Below are 20,349 nucleotides of genomic sequence, written 5' to 3'. Positions count from 1 at the left end.
TTGTTAAAACTTTTAATGATTAAAGAGCATTGTCAAAATATTACTAATAACCAAAGTATTTTCCCCCAACCCACTCTATTATTATATTTATATCATTTATATAAGAACATACATAAACAATTAAGTATATAGTAAACACTATGAACTTAGAAAGCAAACATGCATAACATCAACCTTTCACCAACACCTTGTACTGTCATGAGACGTGTGTTACAAGTTATGAAAGAATATTGTCAAAATCTTACTACTTAATTATAGTTCTTACCTTACCTTTTGTGTGTTTTTCCCCCAACCTATCCTATTATTATTTTTTAAACATATTATTTATGACAGAGGTTGTAAACTTATAAAACAATCATGCACATGTGCAGAATTCCCAAACAGCACCCCTCCATCAACCCACCACACTGTGGTGGAAGATTTGTTAATAGACAAGATAATATCATCTGATTGTTACCAGGTCCATAGTGTACATTTGGTTCACATTTTCCACACTGCCCCATTACCAACACAGTACATCTTTGGCATAGATGCAAGAATATGATGTTATTACTGCTAACCACAGTCCATAGGTCACTCCAGTTATATTTTTCCCATGCTTCTCCACATTCCCAACATCCTGCAGTAGTGATATACATTTGCTCTAGCTCACAAAGGACATTCTTGCATCTATACCATCAACCGTAATTCTCATCCACCTCTTGGTTTACTGTGCTATTCAGTTCCTAGATGATTCTCTGGCATTCTGTCAATTGGCATTTACATCCCTAGACTACCATTTTCAGTCACATCCCCATTTATAAACCAGCTGTTACTATGAGTTTCCATCCACTCTATACATTTCCACACTTTTACAGTAAAGCTAATAAAAACTTCTACATACATTAAACATCATTAGTCCATCTCAGTCCTCGTCTTATCTCCTTTAAGAATCCACCACCTACCACCAGATCTTGAAGATATTTTCCTACAATTTTTTCTGGAAGTTTTATGGTTCTTGCTTTTATTGTTAGATTTTTTATCCATTTTGAGGTAGTTCTTGGGTAAGTTGTGAGATAGCGGCCCTCCTTCCTTCTTTAAGCTATGGACATCCAGTTCTTTCAGCACCATTTATTGAATGGACTGTTCTGCCTGAGCTGTGTGGGTTTGATAGGCTAGTCAAAACTCACTTGACCATGCATGTGAGGGTCTATTTCTGAACCATCCATTTGGTTCCACTGGTCTATGTGCCTGTATTTATGCCAATACCATACTGTTTTTACCACTATAACTAGGTAATATGATTTAAAGTCTGGAGATGAGGGTTCGCTTTTCCTTTTTATGATGTTTCTAGCTATTCTGGACTCTTTACCTTTCCAAACGAATTTGATAATCGTGTTCTCTTTTTTTCAAATGCTGGTGGAACTTTTATCTGTATATCAATCTGTGTATCAATTTGAATAGAACTGACATCTCAATGATATTTAGTCCTCCAGTCCATGAGTTCCACGTATTTAGGCCTTTTTATTTCTTTTAACACTGAGTTTGCAGTTTCCTGAGTACAAGTGCTTTATATCGTTGGTTAAGTTTATTCCTGATTATTTGAGTTTTATCTGTCATATTTTATTTTCACTACTCTTTTGACACTTGTAGTTACTTTTATTGATATAAACTTCATTTCTATTCTCTCTTCCAGGTCTCTCTCTCCTGTCTTTTCTTTTCAGGTTCTAGCACACCCTTTAGCATTTCCTGAAAATAGGGTCTCTTGCTTAGAAATTTTCTGTTTCTGTTTATCTGTAAGTATTCTAATCTTTCCCTCACTTTTGAAAGATAGTCTTGCCAGATATAAGATATTTGGCTGGAAGTTTTTTTCTTGTACTATCTTAAATGTATCAAACCACTGTCTTCTTGCCTCCATGGTTTCTGGTGAGAAATCAGCACTTAATCTTATTGGGTATCCCTTGTATGTTATGCATTGCTTTTCTCTTGCTGCTCTCAGAATTCTCTCTGTCTTTGGCAGTCGACATTCTGATAAGTATGTGTCTCAGAGTTGGTCTATTCAGATTTTTTTGAGTGGGAGTACGTTATGCTTCTTGGACATGGATATCTATGTCCTTCAATAGGGTTGGGAAATTTTCTACCATTATTTCTTCAAATATTCCTTCTGCCCCTTTTCCCTTCTCGTCTCCTTCTGGGACACCCATGACATGTATGTTTGCATGTCTTTTGCTGTCATTTAGTTCCCTGAGACGTTCAATTTTTTCCATTCTTTTTTTCATCTGGACTTTTGTATGTTCACTTTCAGAGGCCATTTCTTCAAGCTCACCAATCCTTTCTTCTGCCCCCTCAAATCTGCTATTATATGATTCCAATGTTTTTAAAATTTCATTTATGTGCCTTTCATTCCCATAAGATCTGCTATTTTTCTATGTATCCTTTCAAATTCTTATTTGTGCTCATCCGGTGTCTTCTTAATATCCTTAATCTCTTTAGCCATCTCATTGAATTTATGAAGGAGATTTGTCTGAACATCTATGATTAGTTGTCTCAACTCCTTTATGTCATCTGGAGGCCTATCTTGTTCCTTTAACTGGGCCATATCTTCATGTTTCTTGGTGTGGACTGTAATTTTTTGTTGGTGTCTTCGCATCTGGCTTACTAGAGTATTTTTTCTAGGTGCAGTTTTTCTCTTTAGTTTAGGGCTTCCTATCCTTTCTCCCTTGCTGTTTGTGCAGTAGGAGCCAAGGATGTAGTTGGTGCTATAAGGTGTGGAGGCTCAAGCTGCCCTCATTGCTCCAGGGACCAATGAAACTTCTCCCAACTTTCTCTTTGCCAGGGGTAGGGACAGAGTCACAGCTGTGTGGAATAATCCAAGTCATGCAGGCCTAGACTGTAGTTGCCCAGAGAAACTGATGAAGCGTCACATGCCTTGCTCCCCTGCCTGGGGTGGGGATGGAGCTGCAGGTGTGGGCAGCAACTGACCTCAGTTGCCCTGATAGACTTCCAATTATTTAATCTGTGCCAGCCAAAGGTACCTGCAGTTACCTGGATAGGCTGGTGCAGGGCCTGCCAGCCTCCTCCCTGCTAGAGGTGGGGCTTAAGCTAGCCTGGGGCTGTAGGCAGATCTGGGTGAAAGAAACTGGTTCCCACGTTCAATGAGATTTTCGATCAGCTTGGCTTCCCCTCATGCTGGGGACAGAGTCAAAACAGTGGTCACTGGTCTCTTTCCAACTTGGACAGATTCACACCCTAGCTGTTCCTAGGGTTATACCATAGCCGGTCGAGTCTACTAATTAGTGGCCGAAATTGGCACTCAACCATCTCCTCCAACCCTGTTTTTAGGAAACAGAGCTTCCAATTCTATCCACAGAACAGCTCCTGGGGCAGCCTAAGCCACCAGAGTAGGATAATCACTAGCCTCTGTAGCTTGGCCAGTAATTTTACAAAGAGGCTGGCACAGGTCCCCCCAGCTTCCTCCCTGCCTGAGGTGGGGCTGGGGCCTAGGCTAGAGCTACAATCTGATCTGGATGTAAAGAAGCTGGTCCCTACCAGCACTGTGATTTTCAGTCCGCTCCGCTTCCCCTTGTGCCAGGTGCAGAGTTAAGCTGGCAGTTACCAGCCTCTTTCTGACCTGGACAGGTTCAAACTTTAGCAGTTCTTAGGATTATACTTTAGCCCGCTGATTTTACTCATCAGTAGCTGAAGTTGGTGCCCAACAGTCTCTTCCTCCCCCATTTTTGGGAAGTGGATCTTTCAATTCCAGCCACGGAACACCTCCTGAGACGGCTTGTGCCTCCAGTGGAGGATGGGTACCGGCCTTCATGGCATGGAGCACTCTTACTTACGAATCTTCTCTGAAGATGGGCAGTCTCCTCCTTCCCTTCCTTCAAATATGTTGCAGGATGCTCTTCTGGCCTCCTGAATGCCCCAAACAGGTGCTTCAGATAGTTCCAGAGAGCTCTGGGTATTTACTTAACTGCCCTGTAGTAGGAGCTGACTCTAGGAGCTCCTTACTCAGCAGCCATCTTGCTGGTTCTTCTGATGTGAGTTTTGATGTAGGGGTTTTGATGCTGGAGTTTTGAACTGCAGCCCAGAAGTAAGCACACAGAGGAGCAGAGCAGCTGAGTCTGGAGAGAAATGAGCCCCAGAAGGAGAGGAACCCAGGAAGCCTGAATCCTGGCAGACAACAGCAGCCATCTTGCTCCAACATGTGGCAGTAGACTTTAGTGAGGGAAGTAACTTAGGCTTTATGGCCTGGTAACTGTGAGCTTCTACCCCAAATAAATACCCTTTATAAAAGTCAATCAATTTCTGGTATTTTGCATCAGGAGCCCTTTGGCTACCACAGTGTTTTGGAAACAATAGTCTATGTAAGTAGGTCAGAGTAAAAATAAGAGGTATAATTATCAGAAGGGAAGATGGAAAATCATCTTTATTTGCAGATGAATTGATTACATACATTGAAAATCTGAAAGGATTATCTGGAAAACTGGTAAAAGTTTTTTAAAATACAGTAAAATGGCTGTTTAAAGAACTAATATTAAAAAATGAGTAGTTATTCCATAAAGAATCAAGAAATAGAAAATGGCATTGAAGAAGTGATCCCATTTACAACAGACAGATATAACTTTAATTCTACCATGTATTAAGATATAAAGTTACAGCAATTAAATAATTGTATAGAGAAGTAGACAGATATATCTGGACTAGACTGAAGATAAGCTCTTCTAAAAGCACCCGGGAACTTAGCATGAACAAGCTTTAGAGCGAGTGGTCGCTGGCAGGCTAGTCAGGGCTGGAACAATGGGCTAGCCATTGAAGGGGGAAAACTGGCTCCCACTTTACTCCCCACCAAAGTGAACTCCACACAGATCGGAACTTAAATCAGGACGCCTACATCCACAGATGTAATATGGAATAGAAAATGTAAACGACAGAGGAATGTAAAAGTTTAAAGGATGAACAAGAATTGCTCATTATTGTTTAAAATTCCATATACATTTTTGGATGATAAACACTAATTTCAAGCCAGTGTTCACCACTGACTATGGGTACAATCCAGAGGGAGCCCACAAGTTCAACAACATGCGTAATGTTGTATTTCCTAAGCTAGACAGGATAGACGGGGTGAACATCATGAGTTCAACAATATGTGTTAAAAAATAAAAAACAGAAAACATAAAAATAAAAACCAATATGTCTAGTGTTGTATTAAGTTGGATGTATTAAGCTGGATGTAAAATATTTACTAGTGAAAAAATAAAATTTTAGAGGAACCTCTGAATACATTTTAAAAAATTTTTTAGTATGATGAAACCTTTCACAAAATACAAAAATCTACAAGAGAAAGTACGGATAAATTTGATTACATAAAAATTTTAAACCTCATTATTGCAAAAAATATATACCATAAAGTCAAGTGACAAATGGGAAATATCTGCATAACATGGGGCAAACTAAGGATAACTCCCGTAGAATACAGACGGCGAAGGTAAATCACCTCCTCTACAACAAGACCACCACAAAAGAACAAGGAACAAAGGATGGGAACAGAAGTTCAGACAGCAATGGTCAGTAAGGGTATGAAAATGTTGGTCTCATGAGCAAAGAAACAATAAAGAAACGGCACTTTCATCTACTAGAGGGGCAGGGAAGCCTCCAATCTCACACCCCACCTGTGGGAGCATGAGCTGATGTAACCTCAGTGGGCTACACTGGGGAATATTTTCTACCATGTTACATGTATATACCCTTTGCTGTAGACCCTGTGAGTCAACATCTAGGAATCCCACTAGACAGCTGTACTCAAAAAGGTGTGCAGAGATAAACAGAAAGATTATTAATGCAATGGTATTTGCAAATGCAAAGTCTTGGAAACAACCCAACTGATTATCATGGCGGGTTACTAAATCATTTCTGGCACATCTATTACAAGCAAAACAAAACTACGTACGTAGGAGTCTAAAAGATTAAGCAATGCAGAAGGGCATTCAAGTGAATTTAAGTGTAAAGAGCAGCCTGCAGAACACTGCATCAGCACCATCCCACTTGTTTAACGTGTCTGCGGCCTTTCAGAAAGCTGCATTCCTTTACAACATATAATAAAGTTTATCAAAAGAGGCATAAGAAGCAGCAGAGATCACGGCTCGGGAGTGAGATGGGGCTGGGACAAAGGCAAGAGAATTTTCATGGCTCATTTTACACTTATTTGTAGAGTTTGGAAAAATGTTAATCAATTTTATAAAGAATGATTTGAAAAATTAGCTTAAAAAAGCAGAGGAAAGCAGCTGCATTTTCACCCTTGGCATAATAAAAACGTAAAATAAAATTTTACAAGCTAAATTGGATAATAATGGGGATTTGTTTTTTCTTAGTTGGATTAACTTTCTAGCAGTAAATTTCCTTCTGGCTATCGTATGCCTGTAAATAACAAAGGGAAATTGGCTAAAATCTCCATCATCCACCTTTCCAATGGATTCATCAAAATATTTAATCCCTCGCCCCACACATTTCACGTATCCAAGAGCCCCATACCGCGCTCCAGGGTCACCCCAGCTGTGCCCAGTTGTGCAATGGAGGCTGGAGCCGCGGCTGCCACCACCTGGGAGGCAAGAGGAGGGTGGAGGGCAAGCCCGTGGTTCTGGCTGTTTCTCTCCTCTGCCCCTAGCAAAGGTGTCTCTGGCGCACTGAGGAGGAAAGCACCTGTCTTTCCTACCTCGACACTTTGAACTGCCACCATCCACCTCCTTGCAGTCCCACTGATTTGCTTTTGCGTTGACTGGGTCCCTGGCTCCCACACCCACACTCCCTGTCACTTCGAAGGGGGCAGCGCATTGTCACCAGAACACCTGGGCCCTGCGGGCCTCCATTCTGCCTCTCCTTCCAGGCGTACCGTCCCCTCTGGTCCCTGGGAGCCTGCTCCCCATGCCTGTGGCCGATCACAGTGCTGCCTGCACAGCTGGGGTTCAGCGCCCAGCAACTGCTGGGGAGCCGGGCCTGCTCGAGGACAGCGCCTCCTGCACTTGCTCGGCAGCCGTGTGGTACTGGGCACATTCCCCATCCTCCCAGTCTCTCCACTTCCTCATCTGGAAAATGGGGGATCACAAAAGACCCTACTTCACAGGGCTATCGGGGCTCAGCGGGCTCCCAGGTATATGGGATTTAGAGCAGTATCTGTACATGGCATAGATGTCCCCTATTATCAGCCTTAGTCTACAACTCTCTGTGAATTGTCTCATCTAGATGGTTAAATTCTAGATGGAAAGAGTGGGTTTAGGAAGTGATCTCCAGAATGCATGAAAGCAGCGACTCCAGGCCTGCCTGCACCTCACCAGTGCCCTGCCCAGTGGTCTCAAAGGCAGCCTGTTTTTTGAAAAAGCAGTTTCTAGGAATTTACAGGAAATGTGAATTCTCAGGCCCCACCCCAGACTACAGGAGACAGGCTCTGGGGCAGGGCTCAGCAATCGGAGTTTTACCAAGCTCTTGGGGTGATTCTGATGCCCGCTGTAGATCTACAAATAAGGTTTTAAAATTCAGGAAATCAATTAAAATGTGGTCTCAGGTTTTACATCTCTTAGCACCAAGAAAATTATACGAGAAAAAGAAAAGGTTTAAACTCTTACAAAGAGATAGTCCAAACTTTTTTAGCACTTTTCCCAAGGGAAAAAAAAAATTTGCTGATGGCCTCCTATTATTGCAAGTCAACAAAATGCTAGAAATTCTCAGAAAAGATCAAGTTTACAAAAAAATTAACAGCTTTGCCTATGTGCATGGACCCTGCTGCATTCTGAATATGGATAAAGTAACACATTTTTAAATGATAAATGTAATTGTGCATAAATATTGTTTTTTAAAATCACAAATGTACTTTTCTGATGAAGTGCATTTAAGAATGCTTTGTGCCCTCATCTTTCAAGCAAAGCAATAATGAACTGAATACCATACCAGCATTTGTTTGTTAGATAGTGACAATGCAATTTTTAAAAAAATGTTAGTTAACTATTTAGAATTGCTCGTGGAATAAACAATTATTCAACTGCAATAAAGGAAAGGCATAGGAAGCATCCCAAAAACCAGTAAGCCTTCAGCCTTAAGGATTTTAAGGGACTGAAAGTTTACTTCTGAATAAAACTCTGGGAGGTTTTTACGACTATATTTGATTCACAAGCACGGCGACCCCTAACAACTAACATTTCTGTGCTGTCACCTCCTGCTCTAGGTTGATACACATTCAGAGAATACAATTTAGAAGGAAGACAAACCTTCTGCTCCTAACCTACTTTCCTATGTGCCCACACAGCCAAACACAGACACTCTGACAGTGGAGGAAAGCTATGGCCAAGAATCCAGATGGGCAGAGAATTCCTGTTTCTGAGGTTAGTGCATCCTTCAGGGGTTTACTGGAAAGCCCTTTAGGGGATGCCATTTTAAAAGGACTATGACTTCCGATTCAAATTCTGAGTTCTCTGGTAGAAGATGTACTTAAGAGTCTTCTTGGAAAAGGAGAACTGCTTCTTTAAAACCAGACTGCTTTAGCTGGAAAATAAAGTACGTGTTCTTGCTAAAGGCCAAACTCCTGAATGATGGGAATCACAACTCAGTGGCAACTGCCATCGACTCTGTGGCTAGTTACCTGCTCCTGCCAGGGCTTTCTACCCTGGCTTTCCCTACAGGATTGTTCCCAGCCCCCTCCCACGCCTCCCCCTTCCCTCCCTGATCCTCTTCTGCTTCCTGGATTTCACTCTCTACTAGCTTCTTCAGCTCCAGCAACTGTACACTGGGGCCCCAATCAGCATCTCTGGTCTCAGCCTCGTCTGGAAACTCCCCACTCAGATCCGAGGGCCTCTCCTGCAAACACCTCATTCCTGCCACTCTCTGGTCTCCTGTTTTCCTCGCTGCGACTCCTTCTCTAGGTTACCAGTCCAGGCTTCGACTGCTCCCTCTCCCTCCAGCTCAATGTGCAATCAAGCATGCAGTCCATCCATTTTACCTCTATTTCTTGAATTTTACCCCTGTGCTCCATTCCCCACTGTCCTCAATGTCTCATCACTTCTCTCTTAGAATGCAACAGCCTCCTACCCAGTCCTTCCCATGCAGTCCACTGTGATAGCTGAATCCATTGTGACTGCTGAGTTCGACTTGGCCAGGCTATGGTCTCCAGTTGCTTGGTCAAGCAAGCTCTGGACTGATTGTTACCATGATGCTATTTAGTAGTTGGATTTGTGTCTATTGTCAGTTGAATGCACTTAGGCTTGGCTGATTGCATCTACAATCAACCAAGGACTGCCTTCAGCAATGAGGGAAATCTCCTCATCCAATGAGTTGGAAAACTTAAAGCCAGAATTGAGGATTTCAGAAATCAGAAAGAATTTCTCTTTCCACTTCAGCCATCCACCTTCTCCTGGGGAATTCAATTTTACCTACACTGGAGTTTCCAACCTGTGGCCTGCGCTATGGAATTCAGACTTACCAATCCCCAAGGTCCCATGAGTCAATTCCTAGAAGAAATTTCTTAAGGTTTACACACACACACACACATCTATCTCCTGTCCATTCTGCTTCCCTGGAGAGCCCTGACTAATCAGTCCACAAGAGTGCCCCAGCTAAGACCCCAATGGCACTCTCCTGCACCAGAGCTTAGGCAGCCGGCCTGCTATATGATTTAGCCCTGACGCCCTTCACTGGCCTTTCTTTTTTATTCCCAATCCTTTAATTTCCAGCAAATATCATGCTGTTTCTTTTTTTTTTTAAACAAATAAATTTTATTGATACATATTAATCTTATAGTTTCCTATGAAATCATGCCCTTCTGGTCCCTCCTACCGAGAAATGTTTTGACTTGTTTTTGTCTTTAAGATTCAGCCCAAGCAAGCATCATCTCCTCCAGGAGGGTTTCTTGGCCTCGCCTGAGTACCAACGCCAGGCCAGGGGACCACCCCCTCCCTACATCATCCTGCTGCACCATAATGAAATCATCCATCTTTTTTCTCAGTCTAACTCACAACCAGTAGTCAGAATGAAGCAGTTTTTGCTTCACATCTGTAACCCCAGGGTGAGAACAATTTTACGTCCCTATTTAATTTTCAGATGTGGTAACACATTATGGAAGAGTAAAGGTATGGCCTTTGAAGAAATTTTTGGCACGTTGTAACACAGAAGGAAGACTGCTAGAAGACTTAAAAACTATCTTAAACCAAAACTGCCAAACAACATAAAATTCCAGCTTTATAATCAGTAAATCAAGAAGAAGCAGGTGAGCTCGAAAAAGGCTTGTATTACTTGGGAAAAGGCCATCACAAAGTTTATGGACCCAGAGACAAGTCACACAGCTGAGTGCCTGAGTGCAAACACAAGGAATGGAAACTGTTTCTGGCCACAGAGCAGAGAAAAAGATGTATTATTGCATGGGAAAACCATCTCTCCTTTTGCAAAGGAGCAGAAAGGAAGAAAGTGTCTGAAAGCTAACTGGGAGTATGCAAATAGTGGATTACGTTTTTTTGTCTGGTAAACATTCTGCTAAATGAATTCCTAAAGATGAGAGCAAAACTGCCAACCCCAAGTGACTGAAACAAAGATGGAATTTAGGGTGAGGGGTGTGGAGTAAACTGAACCAAGAACATACTGAAATCCTGGACCTTAGATCTTTGCTGAGGCTGGGAAAAGAACCAGAGACAGAATAAATGGCCATTAAACAATGAGAAAAATATATACTTGAGCCTAGTGTGTTCAGATGCCTTTAAATCTGACTCAGTTATATTTATAATATTTTTTATTTATTTATTTTTAAAAATTACATTCAAAAAATATGAGGAGTTATATTTATAATAATGCTTTAATTGGTGAATTACAGAAGATTTCAGCAATAGGACTATACACAATTAAAAATCGCAGTTTTAAGATCATCTAGACTTAGAAAAGTACTAGCCTATCTCTGGTGACATACTATGTGAAAAGGAAAAAAAATGTGTGAAGGGATAGGCATCATGGGGGGTAAAAAAACACAGGATGAAGAGCTTGGCTCTGTATATGATTTTACTGTTTTACGACCTTAGGTATAAAATTCAACAAACATGGATTGACCACCTAAAATATTCTAAGATGCCCAACTGCAGATACTAATGACACAGCAGTTCATAGCACAAAAGACTGTGCTGCCAAGGAGCTCACATTTCAGTAAGGAGAAAGAGTCCTTAAATGTGTAACATTACAGAGTGAGAGTAACTGAGAAAAATAAACCACAGTAGGAGAGTTAAAGAGTGGAGGAGGAGGAGCAGGTGCAATTTTATACAAGGTGGTTAGAAAACACTTCAGTGATGATATTTAAATAAAAATATCCATTGTCCATTCATACATCTATCCACAGACTTAACATTTATTGAGCACCTACCTACTAAGACAGACTATTCTAGGGTCTGGGAATGAAGGTATGAACAACAGACAAATGCCCAGGCTCCATGGGGCTTACATGCCAGTGAGAGAAGATAAATGAAAAAGGATATGATAATGCCTGGAGTAAAAGAAGGTTGTTAACTATAATTTCTTTCATCTATATAATAAGGGCTATTGAGATTTTCTATTTCATTTAAGGTCAGTTTTGGTAAGCTATATATTTTTTTAAGACATGTGTCTATTTAAGTTGTTGAATTTATTGGCCTAAAGCTATTCATGATATTCTCTTACCTTTTTAATGTCTATAGAATATGTGGTGGTATCTCCTTTTTCATTTCCAATATTGATAAATTGTCTTCTATCTTTTTTATTTCATCTTTCTAGTTAGAAAGATCAAGAAAAAGATCTTAACAAAGAACCAAATTTCATATGCTAACTTTCTCTATTGTCTGTTCGCTATTTTATTGATTTCTCCTTTTTATTATTTCTTTCCTTCTAAATACTTTGAGTTTAATTTGCTCATTATATCATTGACGTGGAGGCAGTGGCCACTGGAGGTTCTGAGGGTGTAATATGGGCATTTTGAGGACTTGGTAATTGTCATGAATGACATCACAATGACAGATACAAGCCATTATAAATCTTGCCATAACCTACAGAATTGGGTGGGAGAGAGTGTAAACACAATGTAAACTTTAATCCATGCTTAGTGTCAATGCGCCAAAATGTGTTCATTAATTGCAATGAATACCTCACTAATGAAGGATATTGTCAATGTGGGAAAATGTGGGAGGTGTGGGAAGCGGGGGGAAATGGGAATCCCCTATATTTTTTATTTAGCATTTGCATAACCTTAGTCTCTTTTTTAAAATAAATAAATAAATAGAAAGTTAGATTTTAGTTTTCATTTTTCTATAGAAGGATTTAAAACTTATTAAGTACTGCTTTAGCTATATTCTTAAAACTTAGTCATTTTCACTATCATTTAGTATGAATTATTTTTTATTCTATTTTCCCTTGTGATTTTGTTCTTTGACCCACATTAAACATTAAATTCCCACTATTTGGAGCTTTTCCTAGTGTGGATTCAAATTCCATGGTCAGAGAGCATGCTCTGTAGGATTTCAATCCTTCAAAATTTCCTGAGACACTTTCGACGGCCCAGCATAAGCCTGTCTTGGTGAACACATTCCGCACGCACCTGAGAACGGGCCTGTGCCCTCTGCGGTCGGTAGGGAGAGTGTTCGACATGTGGTAAGTCAGGCTGGCTGATAACACTGTTCAGGTCTTTCATATTAGTACTCCTCTTTGAAAGAAAAAAATATAATATGCACGGAGCATTCTTTGTAAATAAGGTTTTAACTATCAGTCTATTTATCAATTTTCATCTACCAACTACTCAGAGAGGGGCTTCAAACCCTCTCCAGAGATCTTTATTTGGTCCTGTCAATTTGCTTTATGAATTTTCAAACTGATGTTACATGCAGACATGTAGGATGGTTTCTCTCTTCCTGAAGAACAGGCCCATTTATCATTATCTTTATCTCTAGCAATAAGTTGAACTCTTTCTTGTCAGATCATCAGTGTAGTCACTCTGGCATTCTTATGATATGTGTTTATAAGCTATATCTTTTTTATTCCTTTCACTTTCAATCCGTGTGTCTTTGTATTTAAAGTGCCTCCTTTGTAGACAGCACAAAGTCTGATCTTGCTTTGTAATTCAGCCTGGCATCTAATCATGAACAAACAAAATTAAAGTCGAATGTGGAACATTCTGAATGAGAATTGACATGGCCTCTTCAAAATGTCAGCGCCATAAAAGAAGAAAAGACAAGTGCACAAATCTATACTTAAGGACACTCAAGGGGCATGAGAAACAAATGCAATGTGTGAACCTCAACTGGATCCTGGATCCCAAAAATATCAACAACCAAAAATATCTCATTAAAGAACATTTTAGGAAGAGTGGGGAAAATCTGAATGGAGACTCTGTATTAAATTTTATTATAGAATCAATGTTAAATTTGTTGAGCAATTTAATAGTACTATAGTTATGTACAAAAATGTACTTGTTCTTAGTGTAATGATATCTGCAACTTACTTTCAAATGGCTCGGTGAAAAAATATTCATTTATAGAGACTTGTAAACCAAATGTGGAAAATGTTAATTTCTACATGTAGGTGAAAGTATAAACATATTTGTTCTATTGTTATTTTTATCTTTCTGGACAGAAAACAAGGTCAAGTTAGTTCTTTGAAAAAGTAATAAAATGTACAGAACCCCCTGGTAAGAATGAATCACAAGAAAGAGACAAGGGATAAACAATCAGTATCCAGAATGAAAAAGGAGCATCACCAACAGATAGCTCAGACAATGTTACGTTAAGAAGAGGATGACCTGGACCAGGTTATGTAACTAATTTGAAAACTTAAATGGGCAAACTGCTAAAAGGTATGTTACCAAAGGTGGATCAAGAAGAAAGAGAACCACTTACATTTTTTAATGTAAAATTTTGTGTGATCTATGACTCTTAAAAAAAAAGACAATAAAAAAAATATTGCACAGAAAGAAATTGAATACGTGAATAGTCCTTTAACCAGGAAAGGAATAAAAGCTCTCTCCACAAACAAAATACCTGCCCAGACAGCTTTATTTTTAAGTTCTATGCAGATAACAAACACTTCAATCTTATAAAAACCATTCTAGTGCATAATAAAAAGAAGGAATATTCCCTAACTTACTTCCTATGGCCAGGGTTATAATGATTACACAAATCAGACAAGGCAAGAGAAACAAAAACTCCAGGGCAATATCACACATGAACATAGATTTAAAACTAACAAAATACCAGCAAACAGAACTATACAATATATGAAACAGACAATTTATAACGATGACAAATCAAGTTATCCTAGGAATGAAAGGTGTACTTAATATGAGAAAATCATAATATCAATTTGTGACCAGTGTGAAAAAGAAAAATCATTATTGGTCATCCTAAAAGACACATGTTAAAAGACGGATTGAGAAAAATACTTATCTATTTATAATTTTAAAGAAATAAACTAGGAATACAAGGAAACACTTTTAATGTGATAAAAAGAATTTTTTTTTAAAATAAAAAGCTTATAGAAGCATCATACACAGAAACACTGCAAGGCTGCACCATCACTGCTTCACTCTACAGGAGAGGTTAGATAGCCCAGTGAGACAAGAATACAAGAGAGGTACAAGACTGGAAAGGAAGAAATAAAACTGCCACTGTTTGCAGATGCCATGATAGTCTTTTAAGAAAACCCCAAAATATGTACAGATATGTTATTAGAATGAGTAAGAGCTTAGAAAGCTTGATAGATAGAAAGTAAGTGTACAAAGCTCAACTGCCTTTCCATGGACCCCTGTAAAAATGAGAAAATATAACTTTTATAATAAATGTTTTATTATAGCATCAAAAATACAAAATATCTAGAAATTAATCTAATATATGATATACAAAATCTTTTTGAAGAAAATTATGAAAATGGATTGATAGACACTTCAGAAGAGAAGAGTTTGGAAGACTCAACCAAAAGGAATTCTCATGGAACAAGACATGTCAATTCAGTGTTTCATGAACAATCAGAGGGTGAAGAATAGCCAAGACCAGCAGGGAAGAAGAACAAGGACTGGGGAAGAGGGAGAGCAACTCACCCTAACTAGTATCAAGAATGACTGAAAACCCTTATTACTTAAACCACTTAATTGGCACAGGTGTAGACTGATAGAGGAGGAGAGCTCACAAGCATACCCACACAATATGGAAACTTGATTTAATTCAAAGTTGGCATTAAATGGTAAAGGAACAGATGGATATCCATATAGAAAAAAAATTTTATTTCTGAGTATTTTATTCTTCTGATTCTATTGTAAATGGAATTTTCTCTATTTCCTTTTCAGAATGTTTATTATTACCGATATATAGAAACCTAACTGACTTCTGAGATTTTATCTTCTATCCTGCAACTTTATTGAATTCATTTATTAGTTCTAGTAGCTTTCTGGTGGATTCTGTGGGATATCTTATATATAGGATCATGTCACCTATAAATATTACTCCTTCCTTTCAAATTAGAGTGCACTTTATTTTTAATTCTTGCCTGATTTTTTCTGGCTAGAACTTCCAGTAAAATGTTGAATAACAGTGGCAACAGCAAGCATCTTTGTCTTCTTCCTAACAACAAGGGGAAAGCTTTCAGTCTTTCACAACTGAGTATGACATTTGCCATGGGGTTTTCATAAATGCCTTTTATTGAGAAAGTTCCCTTCTATTCCTAGTTTTCTAAGTGTTGTTATCATGAAAGGATATTGGGATTTGTCAAATGCCTTTTCTGCATCAGTTGAGATGATCATGTGGTTTTTAACCTTCATTGTCTATATGGGGCATATTACATTGATTGATTTTCTTATGTTGAACCATCTTTGCTTTCCCGGAATAAATCCCACTTGGTCATGGTGTCTAATCCTTTTAATATACTTGTTGGATTTGGCCTGCCGGTATTTTCACAAGGATTTTTGCATCTATATTCATATGGATATTGTTCTGTAATTTTCTTTTCTTGTGCTGTCTTTATCTGGCTTTGGTATCAGGGCAATGGTAGGTTCACAGAACAAATTAAGAAGTAATCCCTCCTCTTCTATTTCCTGGAAGAATTTGAGAAGAATTGGTGTCAAATCTTTAAATGTCTGGTGGAATACAGAAATGAAACCATCTGGTCTCAGATTTTTCTTTGTTGGGAGGTTTTTGATTACTGATTCAATCTCTTTACATTTTACTTTTTATAGGTCTGTTGACATTCTGTATTTCTTCTTGGGTCCGTCTGGATAATTGGGATGTTACAAGGAATCTGTCCATTTCATACAAGTTTTCTAATTTGCTGGCACAGAATTGTTCATAATACCTTCTTATAATCCTTTTTATTTCTGTAAGGTTGGTAGAGATGTCCCCATTTTCATTGCTTATTTTAGTGATCTGAGTCCCCTTCTCTTTTTGTCAGCCTGGCTAAAAGTTTGTCTATTTTATTGATGTCTTCAAAAACTAACTTTTGGTTTTGTTGATGCTATTATTTCCATTCTATATTTCCTTTAACTCTAATCTTTACTATGTCCTTCCTTCTGCTAACTTTGGGTTTAGTCTATTCCTCTTGTTCTAGTTTCTTGGCTGTGAAGTTAAGATACTGACTTGTGATTTCTTCTTTACATGATTTCAATATTTTTAAATTTATTAAGGTATTTGTGGCCACACATATGGTCTGTCCTGGACAGGGCTCCATGTGTACTTGAGAAAAACATCTCTTCTGCTGTTATTAGGCAGAGTGCTCTCTATGCCCACTAGGTCTAACTGGTCAAGAGTGCTGATCAAGTTCTCTGTTTCCTTATGGACCTTCTGTTTAGATGTTGTTATCAATTATCGAAAGTGGTATGTTAAAGTTTTATATTTATATATTATTATAAAACTATTTTTCCCTTTAATTTTATCCAATTTTGCTTCATATATTTTGGGGCTCTGTAGTGAGGGACATATATGTTTACAATCTTTTTGTCTTTTTGTTGTTTTGAACCTTTAATCAATATAGAATAGCATTCTTTGTCTCTTGTAACCTTTTCTTTTTTACATAAACTCTGCTTTGTCTAACTATTAATACAGCCACTCTGGCTCTCTTTTTATTACTGTTTGCATGGATTATCTCTCTTTCAACCTCTTCGTGTCTTTGTACATAAAGTGAATTTCTTGTGGACAACATATAGAGAGATCATGCTTTTCCTTCAATTCTGCCAATCTCTACCTTTTAATAGGGGAGTTTAACACATCAACATTTAAGATAATAACTGCGAAGAAAGAATTTACTTCTGCCATGTAGATAATTGTTTTCTACATGTCTTGTATGTTTTTTTGTTCCTCGGTTACTCCATTACTTTTTTTGTATTTAATTGCTTTTTTGGTAGTATAACAATTTGAATTCCTGCTTCTTTCCTTTTCTCTATAGTTTTCACTTATTGTTTTAGTTGTTATCTTTATAATTACAACAAACATCTTTAATAACAACCTAGTTTGACTAGTACTAACTACAATGGTGTACAAACTCTCTACTCCCAAACTCTCTACTCCTATATAACTTCCTCCCTCTTTATATCGTCTCAGATTACATGTCTACACATCTTGCACCCATTACTTAAAATGTTATTTTACCCCTCTTAATTCATAGGGGAGAAGAAAAAAGCAGTTAAAAATCAATAGCACAATAATACAGGATTTTATGTTTAGGTATGCAGTTACCTTTACCAGTGTCCTTTATTTCTTCTTACAGCTTTGAGTTACTGTCTAGTATATTTTATTTCAGCCTAAAGGACCCTCTTTAGCATTTCTTGGAGGGCAGGTCTTCTGGTAATGAACTCTCAGCTATGTATATCTGTAAATGTCTTAATTTCTCCTTCATTTTTTCCCTCCCTCTCCCCTTCCCAGCCACCCTGCTGCTTTTGCTATCTGTGTCCATTCACTGTTCGATCTTCTGCGTCTGTTTCTTTTTGTCTTCTCTTCTCGTTTTCTTCTCTAGGCTTCATCAAGATTTGACATCTTTTGTTGTGTCATCATTTTCCTGCGTGGTTCGCTGTGTGGGGCTGACACGCCTTTACCAGGAGGCTCTGGCGATTGAACCCAGGGCCTCCCATATGGTAGACGGAAGCCCAATCGCTTGAGCCATATCCGCTTCCCTCACCTTCATTTTTGAAAGATAATTTTGCCAGATACAGCTTTCTTGGTTGACAGTTTTGTTTTGTTTTTTTTCTTTAAGGACTTTAAATATGCCATTCCTCTGTGAAAATGATATGTTGTGGGGGATTGTGGGAAGATGGTGGACTAGATAATCCAGGAATCAGTCTCTTCCCCCAAATAACTACTGAAATGGCAGGAACTATCTGAATCAACTATTTTGAAATTCTGGAGTATAGTGGAACACTGTGTAACATTCAGTCTTCTGGTCTCCATGGATTTTAAATGAGAAATTCACTGTTAAATGAACTGGAGATCTCTTGTATATGACAAGTCACTTCTCTCTCTCTGCTTTCAAAATCTTCTTTGGATTTTGACAATTTCACTGTAATGAATCTTGGTGTAGATCTCCTAGAGTCTATTCTTCTTGGAGTTCGTTGAGCATCCTAGATGTGTATCTGATATCTTTCACCAAACTGGTGAAGTATTCTGCCATTATTTCTTCAAATACTTTTTGTGCCTCTTTCTCTATCTTTTGTCCTTCCAGGACTCCAATGATGAATATGTTGGTACACTTGATGGTGTCCCACAGGTCCGTCCCTCAGGTTCTGTTCATTTTTCTTCATTCTTTGTTCTTTCTCCTCCTCACACTGGTTAAGTTCAATTGTCTTGTCATCAAGTTTGTTCCTTTCTTCTGCCTGTTCAAATTTGCTGTTGAATTAGTCTCATGAGCTTTTCATAACAATTACTGTACCTTGCAGCTCCAATATTTCTGTTTGGTTCCTTTTTATTTATTTCCATCTCAATTTTTTTCAGATGTTTTCCTATTTCCTTTAGTTCTTTCTATATGGATTCCTTTAGATCACTGAACACATTTAATTAAGACGGCTGACTTAAGTCCTCACCTAACAGTTCTAATGTATGGGCTTCCTCAGGGATGGATTCTGGCAAATTCCTCCTTACCTGTTTCTTTTGTATTTTATATGTCTTTGTTGAGAACGGGACATTCTGAGTAGTATGTTGTCATAACTCTAGAAACTAGGTTTTCTCCCCTCCTCTGGTATTGCTAGGTTTTGCTAGTGTGGTTGTCTTTATAGCCCACCACTTCTAACTACACCAGGAGCCTGAGCTGCAGAACCCACTGCTGCCTGCCACACAGTTGAAGAATGGGGGCTGGTAGCTACTGCATGGAGGGTGAAATGTATCAGTACTAACTGCATTTTATTAGCCTCTTCATCCAGCTCTTTCCTGAATGCTACACAATGATCCAATACACTCGAGAGTTTCAAAATAGTTGAATCAGATAGTTCCTACCAGTTCAATAGTTACTTGGGGGAAGAGACTGATTCCTGGATTTTCCAACTCTACCATCTTCCCACAATCCCCCACAACATATCATTTTCATACCTGTAAATCCATATATTCCCAGAGGGAACAATCAATCACATATGCCAGACTTCATGACTCTCTAGACAGTCATTCATTAACATATTTGCAACAGAAACTACTCATGTCTGATTAATTTTCAACTTTTATCCCTGAAGTAGAAAAGATTCCAAAACTTCCTGCCAGATAATGGAACACTGTCTCAATGCAATTCTAACACATTTTGAAATATTGAAACAGATTAAACCTCAGTGGCTCAATAGAAGCTGCAGATGTATAGGAACTGCAACCATCCACCAAAACTTAGAAACTTTCCAGTAGAAAGAAAATGGGTTTGGTTCACAGGGACTTTTACGGTAAGCCCACCTTGTTGAAGACCCAGATCTCCCCGTTCACTGTGGGCCTGGGCACCCCATGGCCATTGTAGTGGAAGAGAACCCGCTCCTCCTTGGCATTTCGGCGTAAAGACGTGCAAAGCTTCTTGACTTCATCCACAGTTGGATCGAGGCTCTGCTTATACCGGGCCTAGTGTAGGAGAAGAAATTAAGAAACTTAAAATGGACTCAAGAGAATACCTGGATTTGTGCTTCTGAGTGTGATGGAGCTGGACTCACATGTGACTTTTCTATGCATGCCTCTTCTGTCACTTTTACGGAACCTGTGGTTGGCGCTAGGGATGGTGCATACTCAGAGACTTGAATCTCTGAACTGCCCATGTGCCAGCTGGGCCCTGAGCCAGCAGAGTGGCCACTCCTACTCTCTGGTTCGTTGGTCTTACACAGGTCAGCTAACAGGGAGGTGAGGATGGTCAACCACCACACCAGGGAATCAAGAATGCCAACAACTGCAA

At 38.9% G+C, this 20,349-nt stretch overlaps 1 protein-coding gene across 2 annotated transcripts in view; it reads right to left on the bottom strand.

The window, feature by feature from the left end:
• RPTOR (regulatory associated protein of MTOR complex 1) overlaps window positions 1-20,349 on the bottom strand; it is a 434,359-nt gene that overhangs the window by 239,876 nt on the left and 174,134 nt on the right. For both annotated transcript variants that reach the window (XM_058284855.1, XM_058284854.2), the window contains exon 5: window positions 19,866-20,024. In XM_058284855.1, coding sequence (XP_058140838.1) covers window positions 19,866-20,024 — 159 coding nt within the window. The remainder of the gene's footprint in view (window positions 1-19,865; window positions 20,025-20,349) is intronic.

Source organism: Dasypus novemcinctus, chromosome 21 (genome assembly GCF_030445035.2).
Source record: "Dasypus novemcinctus isolate mDasNov1 chromosome 21, mDasNov1.1.hap2, whole genome shotgun sequence".
NCBI lineage: Eukaryota > Metazoa > Chordata > Mammalia > Cingulata > Dasypodidae > Dasypus > Dasypus novemcinctus.
This window is presented reverse-complemented; position numbering and strand designations above follow the sequence as displayed.